The sequence below is a fragment of the Salmo salar genome, chromosome 14 (assembly GCF_965601325.2).
Source record: "Salmo salar chromosome 14, fSalSal1, whole genome shotgun sequence".
Lineage (NCBI taxonomy): Eukaryota > Metazoa > Chordata > Actinopteri > Salmoniformes > Salmonidae > Salmo > Salmo salar.
The window spans coordinates 79,261,934-79,284,185 of NC_138304.1; the positions used below are offsets into that span (position 1 = coordinate 79,261,934).

General features: G+C 45.4%; 1 protein-coding gene across 3 annotated transcripts in view; it reads right to left on the reverse strand.

Moving 5' to 3' along the window:
- Window positions 1-22,252, reverse strand: part of LOC106570238 (trafficking protein particle complex subunit 9) — a 398,200-nt gene that overhangs the window by 230,234 nt on the left and 145,714 nt on the right. For all 3 annotated transcript variants that reach the window (XM_045694753.2, XM_045694752.2, XM_082961201.1), the window contains one exon: window positions 15,196-15,314. In XM_045694753.2, the coding sequence (XP_045550709.1) occupies window positions 15,196-15,314 (119 nt within the window). The remainder of the gene's footprint in view (window positions 1-15,195; window positions 15,315-22,252) is intronic.

Genomic DNA, 22,252 nt, shown 5'->3' on the forward strand with positions numbered 1-22,252 from the left:
ACTCTCCCTCCCTCTAGTTCCCCTCACTCTCCCTCCCTCTAGTTCCCCTCACTCTCCCTCCCTCTAGTTCCCCTCACTCTCCATCCCTCTAGTTCCCCTCACTCTCCATCCCTCTAGTTCCCCTCACTCTCCCTCCCTCTAGTTCCCCTCACTCTCCCTCCCTCTAGTTCCCCTCACTCTCCCTCCCTCTAGTTCCCCTCACTCTCCATCCCTCTAGTTCCCCTCACTCTCCCTCCCTCTAGTTCCCCTCACTCTCCATCCCTCTAGTTCCCCTCACTCTCCCTCCCTCTAGTTCCCCTTACTCTCCATCCCTCTAGTTCCCCTCACTCTCCATCCCTCTAGTTCCCCTCACTCTCCATCCCTCTAGTTCCCCTCACTCTCCCTCCCTCTAGTTCCCCTCACTCTCCCTCCCTCTAGTTCCCCTCACTCTCCATCCCTCTAGTTCCCCTCACTCTCCATCCCTCTAGTTCCCCTCACTCTCCATCCCTCTAGTTCCCCTCACTCTCCCTCCCTCTAGTTCCCCTCACTCTCCCTCCCTCTAGTTCCCCTTACTCTCCCTCCCTCTAGTTCCCCTCACTCTCCCTCCCTCTAGTTCCCCTCACTCTCCCTCCCTCTAGTTCCCCTCACTCTCCATCCCTCTAGTTCCCCTCACTCTCCCTCCCTCTAGTTCCCCTTACTCTCCCTCCCTCGCCTGTTTTCCTGTTCTCCCGTCAGCTCTCCTCCCATTCCCCACCTCTCCCCACCCCCCACTTGCGCACACACCTGGCAGATGTGACCATATGAAATCAGGTTAGGACCAGCTCTGCTGAACCAGCCAGCCAGAGGTAACAGAGCTGATACATTAAATCTAATCACCCTGGTGTTGTCCAGTTGGGGCCTGCTGCTCTCAGATCAGTGATTAGTTATCTCCTGACTAACACATCACACACACTGCTTCCCCCACCTCTACACGTCACTTCAACACACAGCCACTCAGATACACGGCACATTGAAGTGTACACAGATACTGAAACACACACCGAACCACAGACAGGGTTCCTAAACTATCCAAACCCCTTTGCATTCACAATGTTTCATTGTGGATCCAAATAAAGTATATTTAAAGTGGGTGTGTTGCTCTCTGAGTTCATATGTGAATATATATAATTTATACTAACTTTTAACATTCAACAATAGTATACATTCACCATCACCACTGGGTCTGTCTGAGCTGGTCCAATCTCTCTCAAAACATCCCATTTAAATGAATGCAGATGTTTCCATGGCAATGCGGATCTAATCAATGCAGAATCTCTTACCAGGAGTGTTTCGGGCAGATTTGATCCCTGAGATACTGTGTGATGCCTGGTTCTAGTTTGCTTTGGTTCCCCCAATGCAATAGTCCATGAATCTCATGTATAACTTAAAGACGTCCAGGGCAATATTCACAGTTCCACTGATGGGTTGTGCTGCAGTGGAGGATTTAGAGCCATTGTGTGTTCCAACAGAGAATAATAACATCCTGATTGCATATGAAATGCCAGTGTACCTCCCTATATAGGCCTAGTGCACTAGTTTGTACTCGAGCCTTTTACATTCAGACATACAGAGGGCAAGTCAAAAGTAAAGTGGGCCCAACATGGATCCTTGTGGGACCCCTTGAGGGACCCACATAGGGTTTTTCCTTTTCTTGCCTGTTTAATGGCTGTGAGGCACACACACAGTGCTGTGTGGCAGGGAAGGTCAGTGTAATACCAGAAGGGGGCCTGCAGTGTAACTATAGAGGCAGAGCAGAGCGATCCAGTAAGTGCTGACGGGGCAGTGAGGGACAGACAGGTCGTCAGGGGGATGATGTATGGCCCTTATTCTCCTCCTCTGTCTCCTGGATAAGCTGTTCCAGGAGCGCACGCACACAGCTCACTGAATCATCAGGTCACTGCCAGAGGGGTGAGACTAAGGCCTCGGACACCCCACTCTATAACGGCTGATCACAGTGAGGTTACACTGGTGTCAAGGGGTGTTTGTGTGCGTTTACATGTGAGTCTAGAAGCACAAAAAAAAAACGAATCTACCTACCTACCTACCTACCTACCTACCTACCTACCTACCTACCTACCTACCTACATACATATAGATATATATATATATATATACACACACACACACACACACACATATATATATATATACACACACTCTCCTTCCAACTCTCCTTATCCCCATCCTTCTATGGCTGGCTGCTTGGCTCTCTCAGGGAATAAAGTGCCCACATTAACAACTAGCTCTCATATTTACACCCCCGTAACAAGCACATCTTACAAGTTTCATTTTTATGACTTATCTATGAGTCCATCCCTACTGGGCCGGGTATCATTCACAAGACAAAACAGCACTAGAAATAGAAAATTAGACACACTTACAAACTCACATTTTGCGCAACCTTCACAATAATGATGTGATGTTCTAATCACAGCATTAACACCGGAAAGAGAGACCAGCTTCTAATAGAGATGAATAATTACATTCACGGCTCATCAAACTCATACCTGTGGAAACAGAAGAGAGGCGAGAGAAAGAGAGCGGGAAAGAGAGAGAGAGAAGAAAAGAACAGCAGATTCCCCTGCTCAGCCTCTACAGGGAGTCGGAGTGAAAGAAGAGAAAAGAGCTAGATGATGCAGTGTTCTGTGGACCCAGAGAGACAGGTATAACAAGCTGTGTGCCTGGGAGGGAACGAGGCCTGCTCTTTCTAGTCTCTAGTCTGTGTGAGTCACACACCACACACACCTTAGACTGAGACCAGAGGGTCTTGTCATCATACTGCGCCCTATAGGACACCACATCATCACATACTACCTCTGGTACATCTCCACCTCTTTCTCCCCCTCTCTCTCTCCATCTCTTTCTCCCCCTCTCTCTCCCCCTCTCTCTCTCTCCGCCTCTTTCTCCCTCTCTCTCTTCACCTCTCTCTCTCCCTCTCCACCTCTTTCTCCCCCTCTCTCTCTCCATCTCTTTCTCCCCCTCTCTCTCTACCCTCTCTCTCTCTCCACCTCTTTCTCCCCCTCTCTCTTCACCTCTCTCTCTCCCTCTCCACCTCTTTCTCCCCCTCTCTCTCCATCTCTTTCTCCCCCTCTCTCTCTCCCCCTCTCTCTCTCTCCACCTCTTTCTCCCCCTCTCTCTTCACCTCTCTCTCTCCCTCTCCACCTCTTTCTCTCTCCCCCTCTCTCTCTCTCCACCTCTTTCTCCCCCTCTCTCTTCACCTCTCTCTCTCCCTCTCCACCTCTTTCTCCCCCTCTCTCTCTCCCTCTCCATCTCTTTCTCCCCCTCTCTCTCTCTCTCCGCCTCTTTCTCCCCCTCTCTCTCTCCCTCTCCATCTCTTTCTCCCCCTCTCTCTCCCTCTCTCTCTCCACCTCTTTCTCCCCCTCTCTCTCTCTCCCTCTCCACCTCTTTCTCCCCCTCTCTCTCCCTCTCTCTCTCTCCATCTCTTTCTCCCCCTCTCTCTCCCTCTCTCTCTCTCCACCTCTTTCTCCCCCTCTCTCTCTCCATCTCTTTCTCCCCCTCTCTCTCTCCCCCTCTCTCTTTCCACCTCTTTCTCCCCCTCTCTCTTCACCTCTCTCTCTCCCTCTCCACCTCTTTCTCCCCCTCTCTCTCTCCATCTCTTTCTCCCCCCCTCTCTCTCCCCCTCTCTCTCTCTCCGCCTCTTTCTCCCCCTCTCTCTCTCCCTCTCCACCTCTTTCTCCCTCTCTCTCTCCATCTCTTTCTCCCCCTCTCTCTCCCTCTCTCTCTCTCCACCTCTTTCTCCCCCTCTCTCTCTCTCCCTCTCAACCTCTTTCTCCCCCTCTCTCTCCATCTCTTTCTCCCCCTCTCTCTCTCTCCCTCTCCACCTCTTTCTCCCTCTCTCTCTCCCTCTCTCTCTCCATCTCTTTCTCCCCCTCTCTCTCCCTCTCTCTCTCTCCACCTCTTTCTCCCCCTCTCTCTCTCTCCCTCTCCACCTCTTTCTCCCCCTCTCTCTCTCTCCCTCTCTCTCCACCTCTTTCTCCCCCTCTCTCTCTCCCTCTCTTCGTACAAAAAAAGTTTCATAACAGAATACAAAAAGTATGTTTTTATTGTACAGGTTTGTGTTTTTAGCTGTTTAGTAGTTGTTTTTTACCCGTTGCTTGCCTCTTGAACAGGACCCAGTTAGCGTTTTCTCTGAGTAGGCTTGGGCGGTGTCCATATTGTTATACCTTTATACCGACCTTGTGTCATCCCGGGATATTCGGTAGTACCGGCACTGAACGCAAGGTTCGCTATTTTCAATTCTAAAGTTAGCAATGTTAACAAGTACATATAAAATCCCATAGCCGAATGCTAGCTAAATGCTAACAAACACATGCAAACATTTCATATAGTCCCTTATATACATTATTTGCAGACATCCCAGCTAATAAAGTTATACAAGTAACTAAAAATTGCTACTCAGTTTTCTGCACGAACAAAACAAATATGAGACAGCAATGCTGTTGATCCAGGAGGGGATTCTCTGCTGTTACCAAGAGGAGCTTGATCGCAAGAAGCTAACCACTTAGCTACTGTAGATAACTAGCTACTACGTTAGCAAACCAAATGAACAACTGCAGAGCATTTAGCACATTTTAGACAGTTCACTTAATAGTTATAAGATATCTAGCTGGCAAACATTTAGTTGTGATTTCCATGCTGTAACAAGATCACCTGGTGTGTGCTGCACAACAGTGAGAGACTCACAAGGCTCTGGTCTCTTGTCATTGTGTGCTTGTAAACAAACACCATGTGACTGGGGACTACCGGTTGGCTTCATAATGAAGCATTATGTGAGAGGTGAAATGAAGAATGAAATCTTCTTTAACTCCTAGCGTATTACACGAGTTGACTGCAGGTATTTATAAAGGTAGACTCAGCTATATGACGTAGATGCAGAAAGTAAACAGCATAGTGGGTCAATTTCCGCAACAACTAAGAGCGTTGAAGCACGAGGCTCAACTGTGAAGTGAACACATGCGCATGCGCAGATACTGTGTGTGACTTTGTGAGAGCCAAGTCTTGCATCTTGCTCATCTCAATATCTGTGGTGCTGCTCGGGGCAACGTCAAAGTATCTATACATATTCAAATGTAGAAAAAAATGAAATGTGTCAAATAAATATTTTCAATGGTATTGACGGTATTGAAAAAACATCCCGTGGCTATTTCCAAATACCCTGATAAACGGTATACCGCCCAAACCTACCTCTGAGGTGTCAATCCCACCAGCAGGGCTGGCATAAAGCTGGCAGCAGTTAGATGAAAGGGAATTAAACACAGCGGTAAGGTGAACAGATTAGAGGAATACAGTTGTTGGCACACAGCCAGAGGAGAGGAGAGGAGCTTCTGATGATGCCACCTGATTGCTCAATTATCGTCAACGTAATTATCCTCCTCACTCTCTATCCATCCATCCATCCATCCATCCTTCTCTCAATCCATCGCTCTTAACAGCTGGCTCATGAATTCAAAGCTTACGAACTTTCACCAAGCTTACCAATGCCGACTGGGGAAGCTGTCAAAATCATACAATCTACAGAAGTAGCGGGGTTGGACAATAGAAACAGCAACAATTAAAGAACACCCAATTCCAATGATCTCTACTGACCTGACCCTGGTTACATTATACAATATCTCTGTCAGAGAGAGAAAATCAGGGGACTTTCCCATTATCTACTAGTCAGCTATGAAAGCACTTCATTGTGAGAAATGGCCTTTCAAGAGGAACTATACAATGATTAAGTTCGGCATAGCCTCAGACTGTTCACAAAGGTTAGCAACGGTATCACATGAATAGCGATAGGGAAGAATAGAGAGAGAGATATAATTGGATTTTTGGAAATAACACCAGCGGCTTGCCGTAACCCGGTATAAGGTGATTTAGAACATTGTGTGAAGTCTGGTATGCACATGCTCATTAAAATGTATGCTTTATTCGCCATGAAAGGTTGCACCTCCCCTTTCCACCCTCAGTCGGAGGGCGTATGTGCGTGTGTGTGTGTGTGTGCGCGCACGTTTTGTATCTTCCTCAGACAAACTCACAGGGAGATGGTGAGATGTATTCTATGTCTGTGAATATGTCCACAAAGGACCACAGACTGAGCACATTTGTATCTTCTGATTACCTCATCCACTTCTCTCTGGATGTTCAACGGAGAGATAGAAACACAAACATCATCATCAACGGATGGGGGGGAGAGGGGAGCAAAGAAACTTTGCATGAGATGTATGAGAGTTGATCCACAGGAGAGCAGCAGCAGACCCCCCCCCCCGAGCCTACTGTCAATGACGCCACACTTCAAAAGAGGTGCTGACTCAGCACTGCACTGGGTCTCTGTGTATGCGTGTGTGTGTGTGTGTGTGTCCGTGCGTGTCTGCGCATGCCTTTGCAAGTCGCACTGTAGATGTCAACTAAAAACACAAACAGGTACAATAAGCTAGCTCTACTTGCTCAAACACCTTATGAAAGTAATGAGAATCTCAGTTCTTCAAGAAAACATAGATCCTTCTCTGTAGCTTGTTAAAGCCTTTATGTGATTCTGTAGTTCAGTTCCTGATGCAGACGGGTTATTGCAAATGAAACATGAGACTCACATTGGCATCCATACTTCATATGGAACATAGAACTACTGTGCTGTTTGATCAGAATGGATCTCTACTACTTTGGGGAAAACGATCATATCTAACGCAAAGACAACTGTGCTATAGGAGTATTTCTTAACAGTCTGAGTGATGATCGGAACACAGCGATGGTCGCGATCAGAATAACGGAATAGCAAAACAAGTGCACTAACCAGTTCCTGATCCCCTGTTTGTTTTGCTGTGTATGTTTTGTGGGGGTTTTGTCCATGGATGGCGCAGTACACTCTCTCAGAGTTACTGTAGCTAGGCCTAATGGTAAACAACAAAACGCTGAAAACAAATGTTTTTACACTGGGAGACTTTTACACTGGGAGACTTTTACACTGGGAGACTTTTACACTGGGAGACTTTCACACTGGGAGACTTTCACACTGGGAGACTTTCACACTGGGAGACTTTCACACTGGGAGACTTTCACACTGGGAGAGTTTCACACTGGGAGAGTTTCACACTGGGAGAGTTTTACAGTTATGCCAGCAGGCAGCAGATATAAGCTGCAGTTAAACTGCCTCTATCAGTGGGCTGGGTCTGAACGTGTGGGCTGAGCTGGTCTCACGTCAGCACCAAGGAGGGAGGGAAAGATGGTAGGGGGGAGAGTGGAGAGGGGAAAAAATAGCAACCAGCTGCCCTGTCGTCCACCCCCCCCTCAAGCAGCCAACCGGTTTCAACTCCCTGGATGACATTAGATCCACAGAGCCCCTAGCCTCCGTCCCCCTGCTCTACTCTGTTCTTTAACTGTAACTCTACTTCTGTGGCAGCTAGCCACCTCTACAGCCGAGTCTGAGGATGACAACACTGATCTCTCTCTCTCTCAGCACGGGCCAGGGAAGGCCACTGTCTTTCATTAAGAAAATGCTTACATAGGACTTTGAGAGAGATGGGAGGGGACGGGGATATGGAGAGAGGTGGTGGTGAATGGATTCATCAATTCATGGAAAGTTAAAGTTTCTGCCAATACAATATGAATGGAAGTAGAGGGGATACAACATATTTAATATCTTCATCTTAATGGCCATTTTTCTGGTCAGAAAGAGTATGACATTGTTGCCGCCCGTAGCATTGAACGCAAGGGAAGCTAGCGAGTAAAAAAGTGTCAAGGGAATTGTCCCTTTCCTAAATCAACCATGGATGGAGATAGGGATTTGGACTTGTGGTTTTACTTAATTCTCCATACTGGCCAATGATTATAACAACAATTCTGATCCAACCATAAATTCATACATTGAGCCCCTGGCCTGAGAGAATGGAAGTAGCTAGATGTAGAAGACTAACGTTAACTAGCTCGCTGGCTCATCATTGCCCATGAAAGGAATTTAGGATAGCGAGGAAGAATTTTGGCCAGGTAGCCTAGGACAACAACAAATAACTTCGCTCTCTGGTTTTGTGATGAAACAAAGGTGTGATTGAATTTATTCTGCCATGGTGTCTTCTTATTGTCTCAGCCTTAGGCCTATATATCACGGTGTCAAGGCAGATAAACTAACAGGTTATAGAGCAAACAACGCAATTATTAACAACACAGATTGTAATATGGCTATTTTTCCCCCTGGCTTGGCTTCCCCAATGATTTTACCCACGCACCGCTACTGATCTGCACGGAGTTGGTGGTTTTCAATATCCGATCATAAATGACTATAGCACCACCTGTTCACCTGTTAAATGACTATAGCGCCACCTGTTCACATGTTAAATGACTATAGCGCCACCTGTTAAATGACTATAGCGCCACCTGTTAAATGACTATAGCGCCACCTGTTCACATGTTAAATGATTATAGCACCACCTGTTAAATGACTATAGCGCCACCTGTTAAATGACTATAGCACCACCTGTTCACATGTTAAATGATTATAGCACCACCTGTTAAATGACTATAGCGCCACCTGTTAAATGACTGTAGCGCCACCTGTTAAATGACTGTAGCGCCACCTGTTCACACGTTAAATGACTATAGCGCCACCTGTTAAATGACTATAGCGCCACCTGTTAAATGACTATAGCGCCACCTGTTCACATGTTAAATGATTATAGCACCACCTGTTAAATGACTATAGCGCCACCTGTTAAATGACTATAGCGCCACCTGTTAAATGACTATAGCGCCACCTGTTAAATGACTATAGCGCCACCTTTTAAATGACTATAGCACCACCTATTAAATGACTATAGCGCCACCTGTTAAATGACTATAGCACCACCTGTTAAATGACTATAGCACTACACCACTTGTTAAATGACTATAGCACCACCTGTTAAATTATTATAGCACCACCTGTTAAATGACTATAGTGCCACCTGTTCACATGTTAAATGATTATAGCACCACCTGTTAAATGACTATTGCACCACCTGTTAAATGACTATAGCACCACCTGTTCACATGTTACATGATTATAGCACCACCTGGTAAATGACTATAGCGCCACCTGTTCACATGTTAAATGATTATAGCACCACCTGTTAAATGACTATAGCGCCACCTGTTCACATGTTAAATGATTATAGCACCACCTGTTAAATGACTATAGCGCCACCTGTTAAATGACTATAGCACCACCTGTTCACATGTTACATGATTATAGCACCACCTGGTAAATGACTATAGCGCCACCTGTTCACATGTTAAATGATTATAGCACCACCTGTTAAATGACTATAGCGCCACCTGTTCACATGTTAAATGATTATAGCACCACCTGTTAAATGACTATAGCGCCACCTGTTCACATGTTAAATGATTATAGCACCACCTGTTAAATGACTATAGCGCCACCTGTTCACATGTTAAATGATTATAGCGCCACCTGTTACATGACTATAGCGCCACCTGTTAAATGACTATAGCGCCACCTGTTAAATGACTATAGCGCCACCTGTTAAATGACTATAGCGCCACCTGTTAAATGACTACAGCGCCACCTGTTAAATGACTATAGCGCCACCTGTTAAATGACTATAGCGCCACCTGTTAAAAATGACTATAGCACCACCTGTTAAATGACTATAGCGCCACCTGTTAAATGACTATAGCGCCACCTGTTAAATGACTATAGCGCCACCTGTTAAAAATGACTATAGCACCACCTGTTAAAAATGACTATAGCACCGCCTGTTAAATGACTATAGGGCCACCTGTTAAATGACTATAGCGCCACCTGTTAAAAATGACTATAGCACCACCTTTTAAATGACTATAGCACCGCCTGTTAAATGACTATAGCACCACCTGTTAAATGACTATAGCACCACCTGTTAAATGACTATAGCACCACCTGTTAAATGAACCTGTTACATGACTATGCACCATCTGTTAAATGACTATAGCACCACCTGTTAAGTGATTATAGCACCACCTGTTAAATGACTATAGCACCACCTGTTAAAAATGACTATAGCACCACCTGTTAGAAATGACTATAGCACCACCTTTTAAATGACTATAGCACCGCCTGTTAAATGACTATAGCAACACCTGTTAAATGACTAATTCTCCAAACCTGCTACGTTACTTCTCCAAACCTGCTTTGTTAATTCTCCTAACCTGCTACGAAAAAGTCCCTTCCAGTTGGAGCTGTATACCACCTAGTCAAAACCCCTGAACAGACACAAAGCCCTACCTCCCAACATCTACATCCAGCCCCAAAATAACAACAGTCACTTCCCACAGCCACTTTAAGGTTGGACTTTATTTTATGCATTTATTTAGTAAAGATCATTCATGTAAATTAGAATAGAGGTCCAGAAATTGATCCTGTGGAATACCACATTTGATCTCAAGAGTCTAACGTCACAAGGTAAACTCATGACTTAGGGCAACTGGCATCAGGGCCATGCCCCCGCACATTGACTCTGTACCAGTACCCCCTGTATATAGTCTCGCTATTGTTATTTTACCACTGCTCTTTAATTACTTGTTCCTTTTATTTCTTATTCTTACTCATATTTTTTTCAACTGCATTGTTGGTTAAGGGCTTGTAAGTAAGCACTTCACTGTAAACTCTACACCTGTTGTATTCGGCACATGTGAATAATACAATTTGATTTGAGACTTGTCTAAACCCAAATATAAGAATACGAATTCAATTGTGCTTTCCCCACCTCCCAGTCTCCCTCCCTAGTTTTTCTATTCATTTTATTTCACCTTTATTTAACCAGGTAGGCCAGTTGAGAACAAGTTCTCATTTACAACAGCAACCTGGCCAAGATAAAGCAAAGCATTTCGACACATACAACAACACAGAGTTACACATGGAATAAACAAACACAGTCAATAAGTAGAAAGTAGAAAAAGTCTATATACAGTGTGTGCAAATGAGGTAGGATAAGGGAGGTAAGGCAAAAAATAGGCCATGGTGGCAAAGTAATTACAATATAGAAATTAAACACTGGAATGGTAGATGTGCAGAAGATGAATGTGCAAGTAGAGATACTGGGGTGCAAAAGAGCAAGATAAATAAATAAATACAGTATGGGGATGAGGTAGTTGGATGGGCTATTTACAGATGGATTTCTGGATTTGAGTCCCTCCCCAACGATTTCTAGAATGCAAACACATTCTAACCACTCTGATCGGTTTCCAGAAAGCGATGGGTTGGGCCAGAGCCAGAACACACGTGGATAAAGCGGAGTTTTGAAAATACGCCATTGGCTTTGATACTCCAATTGGTTAGAGACGATCCAAACTCTGATGACTTTGTTTTGTACAACACCCCTCAATTTGACGTCACCAGAAACTACTTCAACGACGGCAGTCTCAGACTGAAGTATCTAGCGAACAACAGAGGAGCAGAAGAATTCAGTTTGAGTCATCAGACAAAAGGGAGCTAGGTTCAGGAGGGTAAATGAATGAGCATGTCACCCCCGATGAGTGAGTTATCCCCAATCATAAAGACCAGTGGGTTTATAGACTTCTCTCTACTCCCCTGTTCTCCTCCCCAGGCCTGACACTCGAACCTCTCTCTCTAACCTACCTCCCCATATGATAGTGGAGTGTCCTATCCGCACACTATTCTCTTCCGGTACTACCTGTGAGTCACACAAACATGTGCAGGTAAGAGAGACACTAGAGAGATGATACAGAGCAACACTGACACACAAACATACGCAAACACTACCAAACAAACACAAATGTGCACTGCACACAGACACAACATACCACACACGGCAAGACCTCAGGGAAAAGACAGAGTGAAAATAGACAGGAAGAAAGGCAGAGCATTTCCTGGGAATCGCCGAGCATAATATGCACGCATGCCAACAACTGCTCACACACACACACACATACACGCGCACAGACACAGACAGACACGCGCACACACACAGAGACACGTGCACACAGACACGTGCACACACACGCGCACACAGACACGTGCACACAGACACACGCACACAGACACGCGCACACAGACACAGACACGCGCACACAGACACAGACACGCGCACACAGACACAGACACGCGCACACAGACACAGACACGCGCACACACACACAGACACGCGCACACAGACACAGACACGCGCCACACACACACACACACACACACACACACACACACACACACACACACACACACACACACACACACACACACACACACACACACACACACACACACACACACACACACACACACACACACACACACACACACACACACACACACACACACACACACACACACACACACACACACACACGTTCACCCCCCATGTATTCCTGTGGCATTTCCAGGCAGGCTGGGATGTGTAGCTAACTACTGTAACAAATGCAGAAGCACGGAGTAGAAATATCATAATGAGAAGGAATAGGAAAGTTCACCAGGTGGCTCAGAGGGAAATATCACTGGTTCCTATTGGACAGGCAGCCTGATCAGCATGGAGGTGGGGAAAGGTAGGTTACAACACATACACACACAAGCAGGAAGGTGGATGAAAGTACAAGCTTATCAAACACATCACTGTGAAGGCTAAGACAAAACATCATCTGTGAAGCAGAACTACAGCGTGGGCACATAAGTTGGTTGACCCAGTCTGTGCACATAACAAGGCATTTCAGCTGCATACAGAATCCATGAGATATGTCATTATGAAATCATGGCTTTCAATAGAAAGTACATTTAATATGAGCAAAAACGGACAAGAAAAGCCATCAATATAGGTTTTAGTTGTTGTTTTAATTAAGAAATAGTGGGCAGACACTATGATATGAGTGATATTATGCATGACCTCCACTAGAACCAGTAGGCCAGCTAAGTACAAATCTAGAGCGTGAGTCAGATGAAAAACAATGTTGCAGCAAAACGACGAGTCAGATGCCTCAGGAAATATGAATCCATATAGCACCGTACATACATAGTCAAACACAGGTAGGGGAAACATTCATTAACATTCAGGAGGTTCAGTCTAACCAGCAGGAGAGTTTCGATTTATGTGCAAATCACCCCTTATCCATACCGCTTCACAAATACACACGCACACACAGGATGTTATGGCAATGTTCCCACATTATGTGTAATTGGTCAGTTCTGGGATTACCTCTGCAGCTAAACTGCCAAAACAACATAATCTGCACTGAGACTCTGAGCTGCCTGTCTGTCATTCTCTACACTGTTCTTAACAAGCTCCACCAGCCGACTGATGGAACGGACAGCTTCATATTTACAGCATAAGGGAATTAAGAATGAGATTCTTCCTCCTGTATAGATTCTCTATGTGTAATGGGTTCGATCAGGCGTCAGTGATATGCTGACCGCGTGCGCGAGCGTTGCAAAATAAATGTACACATACATGCTATTCAATCATTGCACCGAACACTGCTCGTGCGCGTCTGCGTAGCCAGGCGCTAAAATAGAACTTGGTTCTATTTGTGACGATTGACGTGCTGCCTCTCCCATCTCCTCATTGGTTTTTTTGGAGCATAAACCCACGTGAGTGACTGAAAGATGAACTGAGGTCCACACTCCAGACCAGTTGGTAGTGGTAATGCACCTTAAAGTTGGTTGTCAACCACCATATAAAGTCCAAAGAAGAAGAAGCAGCCTGAAGGAGGAGCGATTACTAGAAACCTTTACCCTTTTATCTGTGAATTAATTGTCGGAGTAGTGGACTTTGTGCATTTCAACCCAATGTTTATATCCCAGGACAAATTAGCTAGCAACAGCAAGCTAGCTAGCTAGAATGTCATGAACGTTGAATGCTTTTCGACCTGTCCCAAAATTAATATAGTTGGTTCAGAGTTTGTTCTGATATTTCAACCTGCGGGTCCTGATCGAGTCTGCTGTGGGGGGACAAAATCAACATGCGCATGAGCGGTCGGGTCAGCATGTGAAACAATGTTGTGAAATAAATAGTTGTAATTGCATTTTTTATAAGATGGCATGCGCGCAATTTTAGGAGTTAAGAAATCAATATGGTAGCACTGGAAAGCTGTGATATCCCTCTTTTTAAATGTGGACATCAAAACTGCTTTGAAAGTTGTGTTTCCCTGGGATTGTAGCTAGAAACAGGCATCTACTTGATTAGACCACCTTGTTTCTTTGTTTTGTTTATTTCTTTGGTAAAACGTAATTTTCTATATTTTCTATTTATTTATTATTTACAAGTTGCTCCGTCTGTTTATTGGAACAAGTGTTATTTTTGTATGTAATGTACCTGTTTGATTCTGAAAATGAAAAACGCTAGAAACAGGCCTAATATTTATTCATTATTATTTGACCTAGCTTTCCTTTTACACCTCCCCTGAACATCCCCCCCCCCCCCCTGAAAACTTCTAGGTTATGTAATAAGGAGAGGAGATATGTATATTAGGAGAGGGAATCGACTGGACACGGCTGGGAGGTTGTGTGTGTGTGGGTGTGCATGCGTACGGTACAGCTAACCATAAGTGCTCCGTGATGAATCACAATGGAGAGGTTCACCCCTGCAGACAGAACTTAACGAACTCTACAACACCAAAGTCTCACACACACACACACACACACACACACACACACACACACACACACACACACACACACACACACACACACACACACACACACACACACACACACACACACACACACACACACACACACACACACACACAGAGAGAGAATGTAGTTCAGCAAGGCATCAGCCTGTTCTCTCCACTGATTGAGATCAGCTGCACCCTGATAGAGACACGCCACATTAACTCTGTGTACCTTGTACCTTCTTGTCTATGTGTGAAAAGCTGCAGTTAGCCTCTCTGTCTGTCTGTCTGTCTGTCTGTCTATCCTCAGCTCCCTCCCTGCTTTTTAAACAAACAGCTACACTCACCCTAATTACCACAACACGAGGCTTGTTAACTATCTGCAGCATCAGAAAATGGGCTGAGAGACAGACAGCAACACAAGGAGGGAAATAAAACAACCTTCGGAAGTCATGAAATGCAAATGAGTAAAGTCTTATGTAAATGAATAAGTAGAGACATGTTCCTGCTGAAATCTCACTGTGGTAATAAAAGAGAACTTAGTTTAGAGAAGAGGGGAGGAGAGGGGAGAGGTGTCAGTCCTACCTTGACGTGGTTGTAGTCTGTCTTGCTGGACTCGCTGCCCAGGGGCTTGGTCTCGGCCCGGGGTTTGAGGACTTGTCTCAGGGGGCTGGAGATGGGAAGGCCTGTCACACTGATCCCATCTGGAACAGCAGCAGAGAGGATCAGCCAGTCAGGAGACACAAAACTACACTAACCCCAGACTTAATATAATTTAACTATATTGACAGTTGTTAAAACTCAAATTAGCATATTAGGGTGAGAGAGTTTCCCTGATCTCAAAGTATTTCCTGGTCGAATCAGGAGCAACTCCCATCTCTTCTTCATACATGAGGACATGATCATTTAAATACATTTTGTGAGCAGAATATGCAACAGCAGCTCACAGGCCTATCCTTTTTTATATGTAGTTTAATGCAGAGTTCAGAGCTGTAAACAACCCAATCCTGCACAGAGCTTCAGAGGACCATCAAACAGCCATATTAGCTTTCTGTATTAATGTGTACTGAAGGGGTTGCTATTTTCAGCTAGCCATCCTACAAACCATCTCATAGTGTGACGTAGGCACTGAGCACACAGTCTCTCTGACGTTAGTGGAAACATCTTTGTCTCCAAAGGGAATCACTGGGTTAGCTGCTGCAAAGATCTGGGCCACCCCCCACACCCCACCCACACAAAGAGATGGGAACGACATGGTAGGAATAAAAGTTCAAACATTTAGAGCCCGCCAGCTTTGACTCCATATTCCTCTTTGGTACAAAGCTTTCCAACACATTTTACTGACATGGCTGGCATTTGTGATTAGTACTCCACAAGCGGCTAACCAGGGCCCAGAATCACAAAACACCTCGACGCAAAAACTTAAGAAGCTTCTTAAGAAAAATAAGAAGTTCCTCAACAATATTTTAAGATTTAATGATTTTCTTACGAACTTCTCAAATATCTTCTTGTTTCTCAGCAACTGTTTTAGCTAGCTATCTAGCTAGCAAAGGCAATCATGTTCGCATATTTCTTACTGAGATTACTGTTCTAAAACGTGTACTTGGGATTAAAATAATCAATACTGAAACTTTCAGATGAAGTTTGTGAGTGAATTAAACACGTTCAATTGCTTTCATGAGCTTTTTCTCTCAATGCCCTGAGTTTAAGACAAGGTTTTAGCCATCTTGGAATTTCCCAAAACTTTTTTTTCAATAATATAATTTTTGTTATAACTTTTTGCTTAAGGAGAAACAAGAAATACCGTAAGAAAATTTCCAAGACCCATTTTGAGGAATGGAAACTTTGCTTAACTTTCTTCTTAAGTCTATAGCTAAGGAAAACATTGCAGTTAACTAGAAATGTCTTCTTAAGAAGGTTTTGTGAATCTGGGCCTAGGTCCATATCCATAAAGCCTCTCAGAGTAGGACTGCTGATCTCAGATCAGTTTAGCCATTTAGATCATAATGAATGAGATTACATGGACAGGGGAAATCTGAGATGCTTTGTGAATACGAGCCCAGAACTACTACAGCTGACACAGTGTCAGTCTGTCAGCATTGTTGCTTTGTCATTTTCCATATCCAACTCACAGAAACAGATTAGATATGCATCCAGACAGAGGGAGGTGGATGGAAAGAGGAAGAGAGAACACTGATAAACAGTATCTTTATTGACTAGTGCCTCCATTAAGGCCTACAGCCTGTTTCCAGACACAAATACATCTTCATGTCTAATCCTGATAGAGAGCGAGGGCAGGAGAGACAGAGATGAAGAGACAAACAGAGAGAGAGACAGAGAGTGCATAACGGGCGGAGAGATTGAAGACGACATCACTCAACATCATCCCTCTTTCCTTGCCATCACCCTCCGTCTATCCCTGCCTCTTTCTCTCTCAATCTATCTCTCCATCTGCCTAGTGAGAGTCTGCGACTATAAATCACTACAGATTATATTAGTGACAGTGAATTGATCTAATACAGAATGATAAACTGAAAATCAACATCAACAAAGTCTTCCACAAGAGATGAGGTAATGTGAATCTCTGCAATGCCACCTTTTGGCTCTACACACACTTGTGCTTTTCCTGGAAGGTGAGTCAAGGCTACTGTAGTAAAAGGGTGCCTATGACCGACTGCATTGCAAACAGAAACACTTCTTCAATGTCCTTTCGAGGGGAGAGGAACATTAGGCTGTAAAATACAAGGCAACAAAGTCCCATTCTGCTCCGTGGAGAGAGTGAGAGAGAGTGAGAGAGAGTGTGAGAGAGTGTGAGAGAGAGTGAGAGAGAGAGAGAGAGAGAGAGAGAGAGTGAGAAAGAGAGAAAGAGTGAGAGAGAGAGTGAGAGAGGAAGAGAGAGAGAGAGAGAGAGAGTGAGTGAGAAAGAGAGAGTGAGAGAGAACGAGAGAGTGAGAGAGAGAAAGAGAGAACACCTGAACATCTGGGCAGAGAGGTCGAATCTGGGAGTAGCTAGCAAAGGACCTTTGACCCCGATTAACATACATTGGTTTATTAGAAGCATCACATAGACAGACAATTTCCTCCCTACACAACGAGAGAGAGAGAGAGAGAGAGAGAGAGAGAGAGAGAGAGAGAGAGAGAGAGAGAGAAAGAGAGAGTATTCACAAGGCGTCTCAGAGTAGAAGAGAGGGGCGGGACAGAGAGAAGAATACCCAATCCCTCGGCTGGTATTATTTTAGGAGCTATATGATCCACAAGTAACCCAGCCCAGGTGAGACTGACAGATAATGAGAGACGGAGAGAAAATAAGATGGGGAAATAATAGTGGCTCTTTTCAAAAGCCCACACTTTCTGCTGTCATTACTATGACATCAAACATCCAAATTACAAGGACGCAGGCAGTCTCTTTCAGATGGAGGGAGAGAGCGCAGAAGAAGGTGAAATGGAGAGAGATGAGGAAACAGGGAGCGAGAAAGAGAATAAGAGCAAGAAAGATCAGAAGAGAAAGAGATGAGAGGGAGAGAAGAGAGAGGGAATAAGAGAGTGAGATAATGCAGGATCTGAACAAATTATTGCCATCATTACTCACAGCCATTGGAGTCATACTAAATACAGCATTACAGACAGAACCACATCATCCAAGCAGACAGCGCAAATAAAGATGTTATTTTACAATCAATCCCTCATACTCCCTTACCTTCAGCAGTACCCTACTCCTAATGCTGTGAGATGGTCCTCATCACATTTATCTTGTGAGGTGACAAAGTGAACAACATATCATCCATCCTATTGTCATTTTACATCTATGAATGCTTATGTACTGCTAACGAATGTATTATGAATGGCTTATAACTGATAAAGACATGCTCAGGTACTTTGGCGACAAGAAAGTATTTTTTAAACTTCCTGCTTTGGCCTGGATGTGTTTTATTTATTTTACCTTTATTTAACTAGGCAAGTCATTTAACAACAAATTCTTATTTTCAATGACGGCCTAGAAAAAACTGCCTTGTTCAGGGGCAGAACGACAGATTTTTACCTTCAGCTCGGGTTTTCGATCTTGCAACCTTTCGGTTACTAGACCAACGCTCTAACCACTAGGCTACCTGCCATGTCTTCTCACTCTGCCCCTACTCGGATGGTATTGCGCCGTCCCAACCTTCGCTCTCTCTCTCCCGCTACTCTCTCCTCTTCCATCCTATCATCTCTTCCCTCTGCTCAACCCTTCTCCAACCTATCCCCTGATTCTGCCTCCTCAACCCTCCTCTCCTCCCTTTCTGCATCCTTTGATTCTCTATGTCCCCTATCCTCCAGGCCGGCTCGGTCCTCCCCTCCTGCTCCGTGGCTCGACGACTCACTGCGAGCTCACAGAACAGGGCTCCGGGCAGCCGAGCGGAAATGGAGGAAAACTCGCCTCCCTGCGGACCTGGCGTCCTTTCACTCCCTCCTCTCTACATTTTCCTCTTCTGTCTCTGCTGCTAAAGCCACTTTCTACCACTCTAAATTCCAAGCATCTGCCTCTAACCCTAGGAAGCTCTTTGCCACCTTCTCCTCCCTCCTGAATCCTCCTCCCACTCCCCCCCTCCTCCCTCTCTGCGGATGACTTCGTCAACCATTTTGAAAAGAAGGTTGACGACATCCGATCCTCGTTTGTCAAGTCAAACGACACCGCTGGTCCTGCTCACACTGCCCTACCCTATGCTTTGACCTCTTTCTCCCCTCTCTCTCCAGATGAAATCTCGCGTCTTGTGACGGCCGGCCGCCCAACAACCTGCCCGCTTGACCCTATCCCCTCCTCTCTTCTCCAGACCATTTCCGGAGACCTTCTCCCTTACCTCACCTCGCTCATCAACTCATCCTTGACCGCTGGCTACGTCCCTTCCGTCTTCAAGAGAGCGAGAGTTGCACCCCTTCTGAAAAAACCTACACTCGATCCCTCCGAAGTCAACAACTACAGACCAGTATCCCTTCTTTCTTTTCTCTCCAAAACTCTTGAACGTGCCGTCCTTGGCCAGCTCTCCTGCTATCTCTCTCAGAATGACCTTCTTGATCCAAATCAGTCAGGTTTCAAGACTGATCATTCAACTGAGACTGCTCTTCTCTGTGTCACGGAGGCTCTCCCCACTGCTAAAGCTAACTCTCTCTCCTCTGCTCTCATCCTCCTAGACCTATCTGCTGCCTTTGATACGGTGAACCATCAGATCCTCCTCTCCACCCTCTCCGAGTTGGGCATCTCCGGCGCGGCCCACGCTTGGATTGCGTCCTACCTGACAGGTCGCTCCTACCAGGTGGCGTGGCGAGAATCTGTCTCCGCACCACGTGCTCTCACCACTGGTGTCCCCCAGGGCTCTGTTCTAGGCCCTCTCCTATTCTCGCTATACACCAAGTCACTTGGCTCTGTCATATCCTCACATGGTCTCTCCTATCATTGCTATGCAGACGACACACAATTAATCTTCTCCTTTCCCCCTTCTGATAACCAGGTGGCGAATCGCATCTCTGCATGTCCGGCAGACATATCAGTGTGGATGACGGATCACCACCTCAAGCTGAACCTCGGCAAGACGGAGCTGCTCTTCCTCCCGGGGAAGGACTGCCTGTTCCATGATCTCGCCATCACGGTTGACAACTCCATTGTGTCCTCCTCCCAGAGTGCTAAGAACCTTGGCGTGACCCTGGACAACACCCTGTCGTTCTCTACTAACATCAAGGTAGTGACCCGATCCTGTAGGTTCATGCTCTACAACTTTCGCAGAGTACGACCCTGCCTCACACAGGAAGCGGCGCAGGTCCTAATCCAGGCACTTGTCATCTCCCGTCTGGATTACTGCAACTCGCTGTTGGCTGGGCTCCCTGCCTGTGCCATTAAACCCCTACAACTCATCCAGAACGCCGCAGCCCGTCTGGTGTTCAACCTTCCCAAGTTCTCTCACGTCACCCCGCTCCTCCGCTCTCTCCACTGGCTTCCTGTTGAAGCTCGCATCCGCTACAAGACCATGGTGCTTGCCTACAGAGCTGTGAGGGGAACGGCACCTCCGTACCTTCAGGCTCTGATCAGGCCCTACACCCAAACAAGGGCACTGCGTTCATCCACCTCTGGCCTGCTCGCCTCCCTACCTCTGAGGAAGCACAGTTCCCGCTCAGCCCAGTCAAAACTGTTCGCTGCTCTGGCACCCCAATCGTGGAACAAGCTCCCTCACGACGCCAGGACAGCGGAGTCAATCACCACCTTCCGGAGACACCTGAAACCCCACCTCTTTAAGGAATACCTAGGATAGGATAAAGTAATCCTTCTAACCCCCCCCCCCCCCCCTTAAAAGATTTAGATGCACTATTGTAAAGTGGTTGTTCTACTGGATATCATAAGGTGAATCCACCAATTTGTAAGTCGCTCTGGATAAGAGCGTCTGCTAAATGACTTAAATGTAAATGTAATGTCAATGTGTAGTTCATACATGCATAATCTATGAGCATAACTACCGTTTCACCTCAATTAGCCACAAAATCCCTAGTTTGAAAGAGACTGTTTTCTTGAAGCTGTGCCGCGACATTTTCCCTATATTTCCCCCCACGTGGGCCAGCCCCCTAGCAATTTGAGTTCGACCCAGTGAGCTTCAGTCCCTCGCATTGGAGTGACTTCAAGCAAGAGGCCTGCCCAGCCTTATCCAATGAAGTTGCAGGGCGGGCCCAACGGCTCAGTGGACACAGCAGAGACAGAGAGAGCAATGACGTGGTGCACATATCTGCACATATGTGTCATAGAATGCCGTTTTCAGGGACCACTTTTGGCTCGTGAGTGCTCCTTTCAGGACTACTGGCTAAAAAGTATACAAACGTACACAAAATTACCAGAGAATCTCTTTAATAAGATGTCCTTTTTAGGTACTCTTAATTTGGGAATCAAATATTTTTGACAGAAAGAAATCTGCAAAGATATTCACATAGACAGATAAGTTTATTGAAATAAGCGGTGAAAAAGTATCCAATGTCCAACAATTATGAAAGAGATTTATTTTCAATAAATAATTGGTCAATTAAGTCCATAATGGGGTTCATAGGACTGACCAAAATATATTTCAGTTCAAATGTCAGGTTTCAATAGCACTTTAAACGGTCGCTGCTGATTGAGTCAAGCTGAGAATTGGTCCCTTGAAATGAAGGTCCATTCAGTCAGCACACTGAACTGAATAGACCAGACTCAATGAGCTGCTGTCTCAATGGTTCCTGCCTCCAGAACTGAAAAGATTAAGACATTACAATGACGTATAAAAGCTTCGTAATAGTGGGAAGTCAGTCAATTGTGGAACTGGTCTTCATATAATAAATAAGACAATTCACTCAGAATACCTCACACAAAGTCATATCTAGGTACATCTGAAGAAAATATTTGTTTGTTTTCCCTCAGATAAATGCAGTCTGTCAATCTTCTGCATATTCTGTAGTCATATCACTAAGGTAATGTGATAACCTGAATAGGCCTACTCTGCCGAGCAAGGACAAATCGCAACTCCCTCCACTCCAAAACTGAATGACATCTGCGAAGAAGCCCGTTGACTGACAGATATTCTAGCTGTGGTACATTGGGAACATTGCGAGCAGAGCAACGAGCAACAAGATGGTTACAACACTGACAGCCTCCCCA